Raw genomic sequence first — 18440 nt, forward strand, 5'->3', positions numbered from 1 at the left:
AGTTGCCCGCCTAGCTCCTGGGCGCCCACCGCCTAGCCCGATTTTTCGAAAATGACTATCTAGTAGTAGCTCAGGGCAAGGCATCGAAGAGTTGAAGAATGAGATTCTGTTGATCTCCGAACTCCAACACAAGAATCTTTTAAAGCTCAACAAAAGCTTGGATATGATATTATTGGGTTAGTTTCACTGGCCCTTCATGTTTGGCTGCAATTTCTCATTGTCACCTAATCTTTCTTCAGTATCATTGATAATGTCTGAGTTCTTCCTATCCTAGTATGCCGAACTCAGGGGGACTTTTGATTTCATTTCTAATGGCAATGGGTGTATTGATTAGATCCAATGAGAAGAGCAGTGTTTGATTGGGCTAAACGCTTCAATATTATTCAAGGTGTTGCTAGAGGACTTGTTTATCTCCACCATGATTCCTGTTTTAAGGTAAGTAATATTCTGTTGGATGAGAAGATGAGCCCAAAAATTTCAGATCTTGTATATATAGACACCAAGCAAAATTTAGCTTCTTTTTTATTTTCCTTGGTGTCTATATATACAACAGTTCGTCTTCTTATAATTTTCATTAAAAGGAACCTTCTCTCCTTCCCTTCCCAGTATATATAGGTCGCCACTCGATCCTAGTGCAGAAGATCGGCTCCGCCACTGCTTGCTTTCTCTTTAATTAAGGTTTCAAGCTTTGTTCCTTGTTTATTTTTCTCAGTGTCATCTGTTTTCTTTTTCTTCTGGGTAAAGTTTAGTTCTGCGTTTTCAAACTGCATGCTAAGCCGCTTTGTTGTAGTGATAGGCAGGCGGATCTCATGGTTTCTTTCTAGTCTGCTGTGTGGGGAAGTTGATCCAAAATACTTTGTTACAATCTGGTATTCTTAAAAAAAATTTTGTTTTTTGTTTTTGTTTTCTGGTCAGATATCTGAGATCACTCTAGATCTTCCTTAGCCTTTAACTTTTGTGGCGTAACTACTTGGGCTTTGTTTGTGCCTCCTTGTTCCTTCTTCTTTTTTCCGCCATAAACCCCTTCCCCGTTTCCAATATCATCACTTCACTTGCGTCATATCTTAAAACTTGCAAACTGATATTAGTAACTTAGTATTAATTTAATATTGTGCATGATTTGACTGCTGTTATTTTTAAGTACTCTCCCAAAACTAAATTGTGTGGTGTTAAATTGTTTTGCTACTTCTTTTTCCATTTTCTTTGCCACTACTGCCTTGCATAACCAACCAATTGTGCCATGTTTTGAACAGGTTGGTAGACTGCTGCGCAAATGAATGGGCAAAACTCAACTCATTAGTAGTACTCTCCTACCCAAAGAACGAAGCATGGCAATGCTGGTGAGGAGAGATGCCTGGCCCATACGATACTTCGTAAACTGCCTGGTTGGTTGTGATGAACACAGCCACGCAGGAACTAGCAGTCGTAAATGAATGGGGAAATCGAAACAAAACCACTTTATAGAAGATCCTTAAACCTAATACAATTCTTTTTTTCTATTTTTAAAGTACAAGAGACATCAAAGCATGGAGAAATCGAAACAAAACCACTTCATAAATGAAATACCACAGCCAGAGAGCATTTTGTACCGTTGGATGGTTATTTTATTTATATTGCCAACCAACATAACTAGGGTTTCGTCATGATATTTTGAAGACTGTCCATAGTTTGTGCAGTCAACCACCATTCCATACAGGCTTCACTAGGATTTCTTTCTTTAACGCGTATTTGTTGTACTTAAGTATTGAATTGTGTTTGGACAAAGTCCAAAAAAGACTTAAGCAGGTTCTGTGTTTCAGATTTATGTTGCATGAGAAATAACCACGTGAACCTAGTAAAATCATCCACAATAGTTAGAAAATAACGGGCCCCTGAAAAAGATGCAGTTTTATATGGCCCCCAAATGTCGCAATGAGTAAGAGAGAATGGTTTAGAAGAGGAAATAGAACTTAAATTAAAAGGTAATCGAGTTTGCTTTGCCAAGGGACAAACCTCGCAAGCATTATTTGAAAAAGGGAAATTTAAAACATTCTTAGCTAAAATTTGTAAACGAGAAGATGATGGATGACCTAAACGGCTGTGGCATGAGCATGGTTGCAAGATGGTTGGAGGAGGGAAGGCTTGTCTGACGCCAAAGAAACCAGATAGTAAAGACCTCCTTGCTGTTTACCCAGACCAATCGTCTTCCTCGTAGCCAAGTCCTGCAAGATGCACCAATTAGGAAAAACAGAGATGAAACAATGAAGTCCTTGTGTAAGTTTGCTTACTGACATCAAATTAACTTTGTAGTTAGGCACATACAAGACATTTTTTTAAAAGAAAGAGATGAGTTGAGAGAGGCATTCCCAACGGAAATAATATAAGCCTTTTCACCGCTAGGCAATACAACTGGTGGAATGGAAAGGTTGTTATTTGTGGACGTAAAAGAATGTGAGGTGGATGTAATATGATATGTTGCGCTACTATCAATCAGCTAGCGGTGTAAAGATAAAGGATAATATGACACACCTACAGAGTTTGCTTGTGGCTCTTTCTTATAATACATCATGGTAAGAATCTGCTGATACTCACTGTCAGAAAGGTTTGGCATGGCAGACTTCAATTCTTGCATAGTGGGATTGTTCTGCACGTGATTGGCAGAGGAACTTGAGCCTTTCTTGTTTTTGTTGGATTTGTGCAGTTGATGCCCGGGAGGATAGCCATGAAGTTTATAACAGGTATCAATTGTGTAATGATCCCGATCGCAGTGAGTGTAGTGAAGAGGCTTGCGATTAGAATTTGAAGATCCCTGGTGTTGGCGAATAGCCATTGCAGCAGGTTCCAAGGTAGTATGAGAAGTCCCCAGTTGTCGTTGCTTCTTCTCTTGGGAAATTAAGGAATAGATGTTGCGTATGGATGGCAGTGGCTGCATAAGAAGAATCTGTCCACGAGTAGCAACATATGAATCATTCAGACCCATAAGAAATTGCATCACGATTCCTTTCATCGCGTTCAGTGTGATCTTTCATAGCACCACAGGTACAAGTCGACACATCGCTGTATGATGCCAACTCATTCCATAGTCCCTTAAGTCTTGTGTAATAAGCATCAACCGACATTTGATCTTGAGTAAGAGCATTTCCACCAGTTAGCCCCTTGCCATGGCAAGGGGAGTCATAGGGCAGCTATTATTCACGTGAATAGTGGCTGCCCTAGCCCCCCCAGCAAAATGTGTTTCCAGCAGTTTAGGCTTGCCATGGCAAATACTATTCATTTTTTTTGTTTTTTTTCACAACTTTGTTTACTTAAACAATTAATTTGGATAATATTTTCGGATAAGATTTTTGGGTTCCTACGTGTCAATACTATTCATATCGGATAAGATTTTCAGTTTCAAATTTCATATAAATTTCAGATACATTTCAAAATTCAAATTTCAGATAAATTCAAAATGTCAAATTTCAGATACATTTCGAAATTCAAATTTCAGATAAATTTTAAATTTTAAATTTCATTTGAATTTCAAATTTCAGATAAGATTTTCACCCTCTAAGATTGCGCCACGTGTCATATCTATCTGTCTAAATTTTTCTATAAAACCAGAGGCTCAACTCATACCTCCCACACCAGATCTTCTCTACATTTCCATTTCTCAGATTTTAGATTTAATTCTCCATTTTCAATAGCAGACATGCAAGAGGTTTTGGAGAGGCGATAGAGAGAAAGGAGAGAAAGAATGCGTCGACGAGCTGCAAGCAAAAGGGTGCAGAGAAAACTATATGAGCAACTTGGCATGGCCGTTGCTTTGCTGGAGGAAGAAAACCAGAGCCGCCGTGGTTCACGAGAAGGCCGTGCCCCGAATGTGGACAGATATAGACATTCTCGGGGTAAGAATCTTCTGAAAGATTATTTTATCCCACATTCTCTGTACTCTGATGTTTATTTTCGAGCGAGATATAGAATGCAACCTCATTTGTTCAATAAAGTCATGCATGATATTTGTAATTATGATGAATACTTTGTTCAAAAGAAAAATTATGCTGGAAATTTGGGGCTTCTTCTCGAGCAAAAGTTCACAGCTGTGATACGAATGTTAGCATATGGGTCATCTGCTGATCAGGTGGATGAGATTACCCGGATGGGGAAGTCCACTATTTTGGAGAGCTTGGTGCGATTTTGTGATGCAGTGAAAACTCTGTACACCAGTGAGTACCTGCGCAGACCTACGCTCAGGGACCTGCAACGGCTTCTAAAAAAAGCTGAGTCTCGTGGATTTCCTGGAATGGTTGGTAGCATTGACTGCATGCACTGGCAATGGAAAAATTGTCCAACTGCTTGGCAAAGGGATTATGGCAATCGGAAAGGGCAGAAAAGCATCATCCTCGAAGCAGTTGCTGGTTTTGATACATGGGTTTGGCACGCCTTCTTTGGAGTTGCCGGCTCTCAAAACGATTTGAACGTTATGGGTCAATCCCCAATGTTTAATGATGTTCTGAGAGGTGAAGCCCCAAATATCACATATCAAATCAATAATACCGTATACCAGAATGGGTATTATCTAGCTGATGGTATCTACCCGAGATGGACAACATTTGTGAAATCAATTCCACATCCCTGATCCCATAAGGAAATTTTTTTTGCTGCTTATCAAGAGGGGTACAGAAAAGATGTGGAGAGGTGCTTTGGTATCCTTCAAGCCCGGTGGGCTATTATCAGGGGTGCGGTGCGTCTATTTGATGAGGAGGTGCTTAGGAGTATAATGATGACTTGTATCATCCTCCACAACATGATTGTGGAAGATGAGTATGATTACGATGCTGATGAAGTGTATGAACCAAATCCCATGAACACGGCCTTAACACGAATTTATGAAAAACCCATGGGGCCAAATGGAGAACCAGTGCAGCATGATTCCTTGGTTAGAGACGGTAGTTTCTTGCCTCGTATGATTGAGCGCTACACGGAGATGCAATCGTCGTATATTTATGAACACCGTCAAGTTGACTTGATGGAGCATTTGTGGGCGGTGAAAGGCAATGAAGGGGAATGAAGTGAAGTGAAGATGTTTTTTTTAATGTATTATGTTTATGTTGTATTTTTAGTTATGCTTTATTATTTTTTTATGCTTTAGTTGTGGTTTGATTATTTTTTATGCTTTGGTTGTGGTTTGCTTTTTATGTATGGAATGTTTTGAATAAAAAGGAATTTTGTTGAATATTTTCTTTATTCACTAAAAGAAAATCAATACAACTCATAAAATAAAATACATGAATTACCACTAATTTTTAAAACAAAACAAAAAATACAATGAAATGAAAGGCAAGCAAACTAACTTAATGGTACAATGAAATGAAAGGCAAGCAAACTAACTTAATGATTTTGATCATTTAACCAATCTGTGTTGCTAGGTCCATCGTCACGAAAAAGTCTTCGTCTCATAACATCCCTTCGTTCTAGCTTCCAAAATTGTTTTGTTTCAAGGGACATATGGCTTGTATCCATGGCCATGGTTTCCCGATCCTTTTTTTCAATCTTTTCTTGGCGTACATACTCCCTTTCTTTTGCATATTCTACATCAATTGCCCTATCGTGCTCTTGTTGTTTCATGTCCATTTCAATTCTCATGGCTTGCATCTTTGAAAGTTCCTCCAAAAATTTAGATGCATTCTTGGTAGAACTACTCCCTCTCTTCGCCTTCGCCGCCTTCCTCCCAATAGGCCTAGGCTCCTTTTCAATAGGCGAGTCTTGACTCATCGGGGAATCCATAGGTGAATCCGATGCCGATGTCTCATGGAGTGGCGTCTCGTTCAAGACTACCGTCGGACCCGTTGGAATAATTTGGAATTTCTTACAATTCTTCACCACCTCCCAACATAGGGTATGGTTGAAACTTTTTTTTCCTTGCCCAGTAGCACCAAAAAACATTTGTGCTTGCATAATCTATAAAAAAAAAATGGAAATATAAGAAACTTTAAAAAATATTGGCAATGCAACAAGTATAAAAAAAAAATGGCAATACAAGAAACTTTAAAAAAATATTGGCAATGCAACAAGTATAAAAAAAAAATTGGTAATACAAGAAACTTTTAAAAATATTGGCAATGCAACAAGTATTAAAAAAAATAATGGAAACGCAAGAAACTTTAACAATTTATTAGAAATGCAAAACAAAATATAAATATTGCAAGAAACATTCATATTAATATTGGAAATACAAGAAATATTAACAACATATATAAATTGCAAGAAATATTTAAATAAAATTTAATATGACATAGAAATTAATAAACAAAAATTACAAATAATTTACCTCACTGTTAAGGTTTTCCCCGCTTCTATGGTTGTCCATAGCTTTTGTCAATGCATCTCTCCGTTTTCCCAATTCTTTGTTAAGAATTTTCCACATACTAGATAATGCTTGATCCGTACGGGTCGAACCAATTACCCTATCACAAAATTCCTGATGAATTTTTTTCCACATATGACAGAATTTAATCTCATTGCCCTTTACGGGACAATGACTAACTCGGAGTCAAGCCTCACACAAGCTAACATCTTCCATCATGCTCCATGCCCCTCCGGTTTCATTAGAAGAACCCATAATATGATAGAGAAAAAAAATAACTTGAAAGTGAAAAAATATTGAGTAGAAAGTGAATAATAGTAGAAGGAGAAGAAAATTTGGAATGAATTGGTGTTAAAAGTGAAGAGTATTGGTTGGTATTTGTAGAAAAAAAAAATTCAGTATTTTTTGGGTATTTTTTAAAAATTTTTTCGATTTTTTTTCAATTTTTTATTTGGAAAATAATTGGCTGCCGTTGGATTTTTGGAAAAAGCAGATCGGAGAGCCCAGAAGGAGCCACGTGGAAGAGAGCCGCTGGGGGGTGCGGTTTTTATTTTTTTATTCGGGGAAAAATGGCTGCCGTTGGATCGCTGGAAAATTTGAATCGGAGAGCTCAGGAGCGCGCTACGTGGAAGAGACCCGTTGGGGGACAGTAGCGGGCGCATCAAATTTTTTTTAACGTTGGCGCCGTGACGTCAGCGCGCTGACGTCACCCATTGCCCTCGGGCTGGAGCTTGGGCCTGCCCAGTTTCGTGGGCCCCACATCTTGCCCTGGCCAGATCTTTGCTGTTGGAAAGGAAAAATTGGGTTTGCCCCCCCCCCTCGGGCCCAACCCTCCCCTTGGGCCCTTTACTGGAAATGCTCTAAGGGAGGCAATGTCACGTTGGATCTGGAAAATTTGAGGAACGTTGCTTTGAGAGAAACGCTCCTTCAAATCTTCCCATATATCGTGAGCAGTGTCAGAGTAGATGACGCTATCATCTATGTCTTCATCAAGGGAATTCAAGATCCAAGACAGAATCATATCATTGCAACGTTGCCAAAGAGAGAACTTATCAGGATCGATTTTCTTTGAGGGCTTCTTGACAGTGCCATTAACAAAACCAAGTTTGTTCTTGGCACTCAAGGAGATTCCTATGGAGCGACACCATGTCCCATAGTTGTCTCCATTCAACGGTTTGGATACAAGAACCATGCCAGGATGGTCAGAGTGATGAATGAAAAAAGGGTTCGAAACATCAGACTTGTTTCCATCCTCGGAAGAAGTTTCAACTTCTTTGTCATTAGCCATGACAGAGAGCTAACGAAAACAAAGAAGGAGGAAGTTGGGATTTTTGACGGTAAAGAGAAAAAAAACAGGAGCTAGGTTTTCTCTTGCTCTGGTACCATGTAAAATTGTAATCAAAGGAAGAATATTTGATTACTGGATGATTTTCTCTTTACAATGTCAAGGGTATCTATACCCAGGTTTCCTACAATCAAGAGACTAATAAAGGAAAGCAAATCATGTACAATCAATTACATATAATTTGGCTAATCACTCAATCCCTAATATATTGGGATTTAGTTGACTTCTCAACAGGGGGACCGCCACCACCACTGCCGCTGGCTCCGCCGCCGCCGAGAGAAGAAGACAGTGTTGAAGAGGATGTGGGAGGGCTTGGGCTTCTTCTGGTGTCAAGAACAGAGGTGGGCTCAGTGCTGCCCACATAGCAATTCTCCTTGTTGCTGTTTTGATTCCACTTTTGCTGCTGCTACTGCTGCTGATTATGGTGGTGGTGGGGATGTTGATTTTGCGGTGGTTGTGAATCTGAAATTGAATAAGAGAAATCTAACACCCCCTTCCCTTGAAAATACACACAAACCCAAGAAACCAACAACCTCCAGTTTTTTCAAGACCAACAGAGAGAGAGAGATGGTGGTGGTGTCATGGGGTAGAGAGCAGAGAGAAGAGAGAGCTGGGTTTTGAAATCGTTGCAGAGAGAAAACGCATAGAGAGAGAGAGAGAGAGAGATTTTTAATTTTTTACATTTTTTAATTTTTTTGGTTTTAAATATTTTATTTATATTTTATTCAATTTAAAATTAACAAATTTAAAAAATGTGGGACCCACCGTGCCACGCAGACAACTAACAGAGAGATTTGATAGAAACCCTAACGGCAGAATCAAATTGTAACAAATTTCAAAGACCGGAGTATGTGATTGTTAAAATTGAAAAAATAGGGACTAACATGCCTTAAGAATGTAACCATAAGATACTAATATTAAATACCCAACTACTATTTAACCTAGCTTCTTCCTTTTTTGTACTTGGTGTCTATATATACAATATAACTTTAGAGTTCGTCTTCTTACCATTTTCATTAAAAGGGATCCTTCTCTCCTCCCGTTCCCAGTGTATATAGGCCGCTCGATCCTAGCGTACAATATCTGCTCGCTTCTCTTTAATTAAGGTTTGAAGCTTTTTCCTTGTTTATTTTTCACCGTGCTTTCTGTTTTCTTTTTCTTTTGGGACCTTTAAATATTCTGCTATTTCTGGGAAACTTTTGTTAGTTTCCCTATTTAATTCCCTTTTGTTTCCTAGGGTTTCTAGGAGTGTATCTAAACTATTTCTAGTATGTAGCTAAGGCATTATGTTATCTTTATGAATTCATTGAACGAGAACTTTTCTCATATATGGTGGATTCCAGGCTTAGTTCTCTTAGGTTAATCGTTTGATTGCCTTGTTACGTGTTGCCACAATCACATAGTTGGTGTGACAATTTTATTCATGTCCATTGTCAAGCTCATATAATTTATATGTGCAGAAAGAATTAATCTATAACAAAAATAATACTCCAAACAGGGAAAAGAAAAACAGTAGGAAAGGCAGTCAACATTCATCTTCACTGCTGTTCAACTTTACACGCGAAGGCCAATGGATGAAAGTGCAACTTTAGCCACTGTAAGTGTGTTTCATCAACTCTTATCAATTTTTTCTTAAAGTTTAAGAGACGGCACTTGCCCTGCCTGCATATAATGGAAACTCTAGAGTTGGTTTTGTTTTTTATTTTTCGGGTTCAATATATATTTCTTCTTCTTCTTCAAGTGCATGATGAAGTTATTTAGTGGGTTGTTGTTTTGTTTTCAGGGTGAGGAGGGCGAGAGCAAGGATTTGATTAATGAGTTGCCAGATTGCATCTTGTCATCCATATTTTCATTGTTAACCTTGAAAGATGTAGTGGATGCCACTAGCATGGTATCACCTCGGTGGAGGCGTCTAGTGTTGCATCCAATACTAACAAGGCTCAATCTTGAATTCGACATTCCAAACGTTTTTGGAATCAGCATTGATGATGATGCTTACTGTGATGACGACGACCTGATTGTTGATAAACTTCCGAAACAAGACTTTATAAGATGTGTGAACAAAGTTTTGCAGCTCCACCATGGCAATAAGGTAGACTCTTTCAAAGTGAAATTCTACTTCAACAGAGAATCTACCGCCATTCTTGACGAATGGATTCGCTTTGCAATCACAAAGGGAGCTGAAGTGCTTTACCTTCATTTCAGTCATTGCTCGAAAGCAGAAAAAGAAAATTATTATGATTTCCCCTGCTGGTTGCTTGCAGAGCTGAGGCCATCAACTCTAAAAAATTTGTCACTGACCGGATGTGTTCTAAGACTTCCACCCAGTTTTGACAGATTCAGTCATCTAACAACTCTTTATATGTGCGAAGTTATCGTAGACAACATTTCTCTGGCACGTCTCTTATCTGACTGTTTGCTCCTTGAAAGCTTGACCTTGGATTATTGCTGGGGTGCCTCGGAGTTGATGGTTAAAGGTCCATCACTTCGTCTCAATGATTTGAAAGTGGTCCATTGTTATGATATGCAAAGAGTTGATATTTCTCTAGTAAAGCTTGCTTCCTTGGAGATCTTGAGTGGAAGTTTACACATGAATCTTTCCATCAAACCTCCATATCCAGCAAAAATTTCTTTTGATTCGATTCTTCACTTTAACTTATGTGCTCAACTAACCCAATTTGCATCGTTTTCTGGGCTTGAGACTCTTCATCTGCAACTGGAGATGCTGAGTCATGACGTGAGTGAAGATTTATTTCTACCTTTCAAAAGCATGTCAGTTGATATTATTTTGCGAAACTAAAATTTAGACGGTTAATGTTTATGTGCAGGAATTGCCCCGAAGCTTACCAACGTTTAGAGACCTCAAGAAACTGGAGGTGGATCTGTTTTCGCCGAAAGCTGACTTCGCGGGGGTTCTGAATCTTCTCAAGGCTACACCTTTTCTGGAACAACTTGTAGTATCGGTTAGTAATTCTAAAGTTTTTACTTGCTATGTAAATCAGTTGTGTGTGTCCTCTGATTCTGTTGCTTCTTGTTATTTGTATATCTCATCCAACCAAATTAAATGGCAGGTATTGCATGTATGGGGTGCTTGTTTCGATGATAGTTTCTGTGAGGATGAACAAGAGATACGAAAATTTTCGGGGCTGAAACATAATCATCTGAGAAAAGTTAAGTTGCAGGCATTTCGAAGTACGCCGTACGAGATTGAGTTTGCCATTTCTATCTTGAAGAACACAACAAAGCTCGAGATCATGGAAATCGATCCATTTGGAGAAGTATATCTGGGCGCCGGAGTGTGGTGCAAGGTCATGGGCATATACGGTCAATATACATCAAACTCATCTTGGGAAGAAAATGACAGAGCACTTGTACAAGAGAAACTAAAGGAAGTAAAGACTGATGCCAGAATTATAATTCTGTAATGATTTTATTGAAACTTTAATTAGGACAATCTAATTATTGAAAGGTTTGATAAATTTTATTAGGGTCGGGGACATTTTATTATTAGATGGTGCAAATTGCATCATGATCTAACCTTAAAATAATAGGACAAAAATATTAGTTTAATCATGGTCTACTTAATCTAATTTTCGTGTTCTATCATTAAAAAGTAAAAATCATCAAAGTAATAGAAAATATATGTTTTTACCAGACAATTACACAGCCAAAAGACAATTCTTGATCCAAAAAGACATGGTTCTCCACACTGCTGCTACGCTTGGTCACTAAGGTAAGCTCCCATGTTGCCTCCCTCCAGAATCAATGTGATGTCGCAACAAGTGTCACTTTCTAATGTAAAAGGCAGCAGATTTGTCCCGTTGATTAGCTTAAAGGGGATTCTTGATCTGCTCTGCTCCTTTATGTGATTGCTTTCTTACGATGAATTTGGAGATCGCATTTGTCTAACATCCAATCGGAAATCAGAAATCGGAAAAGAATCAAATCCTTGGTGTGAGGACAGCTGCCTTCCGCTTTGCATACTCGTGTGCAATGCTCATTGAACTCTTGCTATGCCGGAGAGAGAATTCAGCAAGCAGAATTTGGCTCTCTTCAAATGTCAGATCACCATGGCAACCCTGTACATTCGTGCACACTAGTTATTAGCATATGCTGTTTGAAATTTAAGTGAACATGCAACAGCTGTAATGCTCCAGCAACTTCCGGTAGAACCAACAGAGGTTTGTTGTAGAAAAAGAAGGAAAAATTTAAGATCCAAAACTGAATTTGGCTTCATATACGCAATACAAAAACTCAGGCATGCTCAATTGCACATTCAGTTGAGAACTGAATTTCAAAACCGATAAAGCCAACATAGAATATTTGATCTACGATTGCCTGGTAATTTAATCTCATTAGATATCACTTGAAAAGTGTCTTTTTCTATTAAAAAACATACAGTAATGAAGACCAGCATAAAATAACAGTAACAATAATTTTCTAAGCAATAGTGTGATTACCAGGCGAGAAGTTCTATCACAAACAGCATGGTGCATGAGAATGCCTGCAGCAACTGAAACATTGAAAGAGTCCACCATGCCTTTCATCGGAATACTGCAATGCAAATCTGACAAATCCAGGGCCTCATCACTTATTCCCCTGTATTCAGAAAATTCAAATTAAAAAGAAAACTACTATAATTAATATCCAAGAACATATAGCAATGCTTTAACTAGAGGCAAAGCAAGAGCAGAATATATGATTAGCATTCTCAACATAATAGGCCAGCACAAAAAGAATGTACTAACGGATCTCACATCCCACAAGAGTACATACAAGTGTGTATCACAATGAACAGGACTCCAACTAAATTTCTTTTTGAAAGAGCATTGTATTGAAGGCATAATTTTCTTAGTGTTACACTTGGTTGAATTTCTAAATTCATCCATTGGTGAAAAAGGAACTAATGTATATTTGATATTGATCAGATGGAAACAAGTATATCAGCATTCCTAAACCCTAAAGTTTCGGGATATGTAAATAGGAAAAGGTATAAATACCTATTTTCATTTCCGACTACTATTGCTGTTGGGCATGACCAATCCATGTCGTAAACAGACACCTTCAAAAATAAAATGCAAGGGTCAATCAGACACAAGCTTGAACTTTCAGGATGCATAAGAGAACCCAAAAATCAATCTACCACTTGTAATCAGAAAATATTAAAAAAAATCAAATCAAATCTTTTTAGATTATGGTGCATTCCTGGAAGTAATATTACTCTTTGAACATCCTTTTCTTGCAAACAAATTCTAAATAAGAAGAAAGTATGATAATTACCGCATCCATGCCCACATGTGTTGTGGCAATTCGATAACCACGCGATTTCAGAACTTCAAAGCACTCAGGAGTAGAGTCCCAAAGTTCAATGTCCAACCATTTCTCTGCTCCCATACTGACATGGCGATTGTCTCTATACCTGAAACAAGATCAAGCCTTTTCTATTACAAAAAAAATACAGTAAAGAAATGAAACTCATTACAGAACAGCTTCAATTAAACTTACTAATCGAAATAAAACAAATCCCCTTTTTAATTTTATAAAATTTTTGAAGTAAAACCAGACCCTTTTCACCTCAAATGCCGTTGCACCTTTTGGAGCTGTCGCACGAAAGCACATGAACCGACTGAAACCCGAGCGCATCGGCGGACCGGAATGCGGCCGAGACGTTGCCGAAATCGCCCAACCCTTCGACCACCAAACACACCGAGTAGCTCCGGTTCTTCACCACCCTCCTGAATCTCTCCTTCCTCACATCCAATATGTACGGATCCAAAGCATCCAGAACCTCAGCGCTGTTGAGATAAGCATCTTCCCCGCAGCTGAACTTATCGAGGTATGGGAACCACCGACCGCCGCGCTGGTGTGCGGACTCAGGGCTGCGCTCCATTTTCATCAGGCGTCCGACGTCGTTTTTCTGCTTGAGCAGTTGCTCCACGGTGTCTTGCGTTGGAATCTCCGGCGGTTCTAGGGTTGAGTCTGTGAATTGGGCTTCGTCTGTGAAATCTGCCGCTTCTGTTGAAATTGAAGCGTACGGCCGTGAAGGAACATTGTGCGAAGCAAGTCTGAGCCCTGTAATCAAATTGAAATCACGAAATTGAATTAGACATTTGTGTGTGAGTGGAGAGAGAGAGAGAGAGAGAGAGAGAGAGAGTACCTTGATTGGGTGAAAGGAGAGGAGAGAAGCGGAGGGAGGGTGAGTGGAGCAGAGGGATGGGTGGTCCACTGGCTCGGAGACTGGAACTGATCGAAGAGAGAGATGTACGGACTAGGGTTTTGCAGGCACTCATTTTGCAGTGATTTTGGCGCCAAGCCGTGGATGCTGCAACTCCAGCTGCTCACTAATCACTATAGCTGTCCAGAGGACCAAAGGGGATTTTCATTTGGGATAGCGTTCAAATCTTACGACGTCGTTCCATACTTAGTATCAGAAAAAAGGAACGATGATTTGGGCCCATTGGGGTATTTTAAAGAAAGATGCTAATATTATAAAACCTAATAACGTTCAAACATTGAAGAAAAGTTTAATTTAACATTCAGTGGGACAAATGATATTTCAGATTAATCAACAACTGAGAGCTCATCAAGCATAAACTAATCCAAACCAGTTATAATTATTGCAGATTAACGTTGACTAATCATCCAGATGAAGCAAAGGTTTCTAAACCATTGGATTATATTCTGGTGAGATGCCGTTCTTCAGAGGCAACCAACCCATAATATCTTAAAAGTCTTTAGCAAGTCTTTCTTTATGCTAATTTTTAAATGCCAATTGCTTCTTTCTCCGATCACTTGTTTCAGAAAGTTTGGTGAAAATGGTGATCAAGTGTTCAACTAACCCATTTGTCAGACTGGTTGCTATAAAAATAAAAAAATAGAAACATCAGCATCATTTAAAGAACCCAAAGGCCTCTATTTGGTGAATTGAAGAGGAGCAGCATTTGCTAGTGCATTGACATCTTTACAATTTTCATCGCCATGTCAAAAACCACAGCTTCTCCTCCTCACATAGCTCTGTTGCCAAGTGCTGGGATGGGTCATTTGACCCCCTTCCTCCGCCTTGCTTCCATGCTCTCCTCCAGAAGTTGTACCGTCACCTTGATCACTGCCTCCCCTTCTGTTTCTGCTGCAGAGTCTTCTCACGTTTCTTTCTTTTTATCTCAGCATCCACTGGTCAAGCACATTGAGTTCAAAGTCATTCCCTCCAAGCCCTACTCCAATCCCACCACTGACGACCCTTTCTTCCTCCAGTTTGAAGCCACCAACCGCTCTGTCCATCTTCTTTACCCTTCCCTTGCTTCTGCGTCTCCACCTCTCTCAGCCATCTTTTCTGACTTTGCAGTGGCTTCCAGTTTTGCTCCTGTTGCTGCTGATCTTGGTATCCCCAATTACATCATCTCCACCACCTCTTGTAAGTTTTTCTGTCTCATGGCCTACCTTCCAGTCCTTCTATCCGACCCTTCGAGTTTTAGCAGCGGCCTCAGTGAAGTCAACATCCCAGGCATCACCCCATTTCCCCTACCAAGCATTCCTCCTCAATTTAAGAACCCAAATCATCTTTTCACATCACTAATTGCTACAAGTGCTCAAGCTCTCTCTAAGGCCAAAGGGATTCTAATGAACACTTTCGATGATTTTGAACCGGAAACTCTAGCTGCTGTCAACAGCAGCAGAGTTTTAGACAATCTCCCACCAATCCTCCCTATTGGACCATTGGAAACTTTTGAGCCCAAGAAAGAGCAGGACCAGTCCTATCTGCCATGGCTAGACAGCCAACCAGCAGAGTCTGTAGTTTATGTGAGCTTTGGAAGCAGAACAGCCCTGTCCAGTGCTCAGATAAGAGAGCTGTCGAAAGGGTTGGAGAGAAGTGGATATAGATTTTTGTGGGTACTTAAAACAAGCAAAGTTGATAAAGATGATAAAGAAGAGTTGAAAGATCTTCTGGAGGAGTCATTTTTGGACAGAACAAAGAACAAGGGAAGAGTAGTGAAGGGGTGGGTGAGCCAGCAAGACATTCTTGAACACCCTGCCACTGGCGGATTTATCAGTCACTGCGGGTGGAATTCAGTCATGGAAGCAGCCCGGAAGGGCATACCGATGCTGGCATGGCCGCAACACGGGGATCAAAGTGTGAATGCAGAGGTTGTGGAGAAGGCAGGGCTGGGAATATGGGAGAGGAAATGGGATTGGGGTCTTGAAGGGTTGGTGAGTGGTGAGGAGATAGGGAAAAAGATTGTGGAGCTAATGGAAGATGAGAAGCTGAGGGGTTTGGCCAGGAAGGTAGGGGAAAATGCTGGGAAGGCTACTGGTATTGGTGGGAAATCTGAGAAGGTGCTCACTGAAGTCCTGGAATATCTTGAGCAGAAGAAGAACTGATGAGAAGTCCTAGGATTTGTGTGTTTAATTTTAAGTATCATGTCATTTTCCAATCTCAAGTTAGCAATATCTTAGATTTGTGTGAGTAGCCTCAGAGCCCTCAAGCTTCTGAAGCAGCATCTCAACTTGTAGCTAAAAGAATTCGCAAAAACTTAAAAGATTTTCAGTGTCCTTTGCTTGGTTAATTTCTTCCCGCTCTACTGATCTTGAGTACGGGACTATATTTATCAAAAACAAAAAACAAAACAAGGTTAGACTCGTAGAAAGTTTGAGAATAATAACTATCGTGCACAAATCCTATTGCAATTGATAAGCAATTTTCACCTTGGTGCCTAAAGTACCTTCGCCAAGAATTCTTTGCAACTAACCGATTGCTTGGGGGCTTAATACTACTATTATCACCTTGGTGCCTAAAGTTCCTTTGCCAAGCTCTACGGGTGATTACCTTCCAATCTCTTGCTGCAACACCATTTATATAATAATTTCTAGGTTACTGGCATCGGTTTCTCCCTGCCATTATTGGCCTACCGCAGTCGGCTTTTGTGGCTGGGCGTCGCATTGGTGGTAATATTCTTCTTGTGCAGGAATTATTCAAGAACTACCACCGTGCTCATGGGCCGCCTCGGTGTGCTAATAAGGTTGATATCCTCAAGGCGTATGACTCTTTGGATTGGAATTTTCTTTTACATGCTCTTGAGACTTTTAACTTTCCGGAGCAATTTATTGGGTGGCTTATGAGTTGTGTTACTAGTCCTAAGTTCTCTGTGGCTGTCAATGGTGAGCTTGCTAGATTTTTTGCTAGTAGAGAGGGCTTAGGCAAGGAGACCCCATTTCCCCCTACCTCTTTGTTATTGCAATGGAAATTTTTTCCTTAATTACAAAGAAAACTCTTTTTGTGTTCATCCATGAACTTATCATATGGATTCTATTTGGTGGCTGCCTAACCCCTCAGGACGTTTCTCTTCTGCCTCTGCTTGGGATATTATTTGGACCCCTCGTCCAAATGTTCCTTGGGCGTCGCTAGTTTGGCATAATGCCCTTATCCTGCGAGCTAGTTTTGTGTTATGGTTGGCTATCCGGAGAAAGTTGTCGACTTTGGATACGGTCAGCGAGTTTGCTCCTCAAACCAATCAGATGTGTGTTCTTTATTAGGGGTGGGCACGGTCTGATTTGAGCTGGTTTTTGTTCAAATTGAAATTGAAACTGGTACAATTTACATGGTTTGGTTCGATCCATTTTTAACCAAAAAAAAAAATTTATAAACCTATTCAGTTCAAGTTGAACCAGTTCTGGTCCGATTTGGTTTTGAACATGATTATTATTATTTTTTTCAAATTATTTTTTTATACAAATTTCAATTTCAATTTTCTTTTTTTGGCTTGAAAATAAACAAATTATCCAATTTCATACAAAAAGAAATATTGAGGCTAGAAAAAAGAGATGTTTTGAAATTGAGCTTAGGTAAATATTAGTTATGAGATTAAAAATATAGCATTGGATATAAATAAATATTAAAATTATATTTTTTAATTTGGCCGGTCCGATTCAGCCCAATTCGGTTTGTTGGGGTATAGAACCGACTCGATTAGGTTTTTTGAATTGAGTTTGACTTTTTGATCAACATGGTTTTTTTCAGTTTTTTCAGATCCAGTTTGATTTGGTTGATCGATTCTTCGATTCTGAGGTCCACCCCTATTCTCTATGGGATGGATGTGGAATCTCATGACCACTTATTTTTTGAGTGCCAATTTTGTGAAGGGATTGGGAGGCTAGTTCTTCGTCAATGTGGGGTTCCGTGGTTAAACCTTCCTCGGCCATCATTTATTGACTGAGAGCTCATCAAGCACAAACTAATCCAAACCAGTTGTAATCATTACAGATTAACGTTGACTAATCATAGTGAGCAACAATCCAGATGAAGCAAAGGTTTCTAAACCATTGGATTAGATTCTTGTGAGATGTTGTTCTTCAGAGGGAACCAACCCATAATATTTTAAAGTCTTTAGCAAGTCTTTCTTTATGCTAATTTTTAAATGCTAATTGCTCCCTTCTCCGATCACTTGCTTCAGAAAGTTTGGTGAAAAAGGGAGCTTCACTAATATACCCAAAATAGGGGTTGAAATTATAATATAAAAAACCCCACATGAAATGCACTTTAGAAACACACCAAAAACTCATTTACTACATAAGAAATTAGTGTTTAAGTTCTTATAAATTACATGACTGTCATTGATCAACTTAAAAAAGAAGCCCAACACAAAAAACTTAAATAGCACCCAAAACAAGTCCAGCCCAATTTTATAAAAAACCCTAAACAATTCATTAGAAATAAAACGTCTTGAAAACCGTAGCTTCATTAACGTGTCATGTTAATTAATGACTGTAATGTTCCAC

The 18440-nt window shown here is 39.3% G+C and overlaps 4 protein-coding genes across 6 annotated transcripts; 2 read left to right on the plus strand and 2 right to left on the minus strand.

The window, feature by feature from the left end:
* On the minus strand, positions 2946-7613 carry LOC109948148. Its single transcript, XM_020560106.1, has 2 exons — positions 7176-7613; positions 2946-3134 (listed from the first exon to the last, which is right to left on the minus strand). The coding sequence occupies exons 1-2, from the start codon at positions 7611-7613 to the stop codon at positions 2946-2948; spliced, it is 627 nt and encodes a 208-aa protein (XP_020415695.1).
* On the plus strand, positions 8664-11118 carry LOC18783482 (putative F-box/LRR-repeat protein At3g59160). 3 transcript variants are annotated; one of them, XM_020560992.1, is made up of 5 exons: positions 8664-8776; positions 9131-9267; positions 9454-10407; positions 10499-10633; positions 10742-11118. In XM_020560992.1, the coding sequence occupies exons 2-5, from the start codon at positions 9241-9243 to the stop codon at positions 11093-11095; spliced, it is 1470 nt and encodes a 489-aa protein (XP_020416581.1). In that variant the 5' UTR covers positions 8664-8776; positions 9131-9240; the 3' UTR covers positions 11096-11118. The 3 variants fall into 3 exon arrangements, with proteins under 3 accessions (XP_020416581.1, XP_007216952.1, XP_020416580.1); XM_007216890.2 differs by having other exon boundaries at positions 9169-9267; XM_020560991.1 differs by lacking the exons at positions 8664-8776; positions 9131-9267 and having other exon boundaries at positions 9326-10407.
* Positions 11196-14044, minus strand: LOC18783596 (tRNA (guanosine(18)-2'-O)-methyltransferase). Its single transcript, XM_020560993.1, has 6 exons — positions 13828-14044; positions 13262-13742; positions 12951-13089; positions 12671-12732; positions 12131-12269; positions 11196-11749 (listed from the first exon to the last, which is right to left on the minus strand). The coding sequence occupies exons 1-6, from the start codon at positions 13958-13960 to the stop codon at positions 11612-11614; spliced, it is 1092 nt and encodes a 363-aa protein (XP_020416582.1). The 5' UTR covers positions 13961-14044; the 3' UTR covers positions 11196-11611.
* Positions 14649-16046, plus strand: LOC18782310 (UDP-glycosyltransferase 708C1). Its single transcript, XM_007216555.1, has one exon. The coding sequence runs from the start codon at positions 14649-14651 to the stop codon at positions 16044-16046; it is 1398 nt and encodes a 465-aa protein (XP_007216617.1).

This window comes from Prunus persica, chromosome G3 (assembly GCF_000346465.2).
Source record: "Prunus persica cultivar Lovell chromosome G3, Prunus_persica_NCBIv2, whole genome shotgun sequence".
Lineage (NCBI taxonomy): Eukaryota > Viridiplantae > Streptophyta > Magnoliopsida > Rosales > Rosaceae > Prunus > Prunus persica.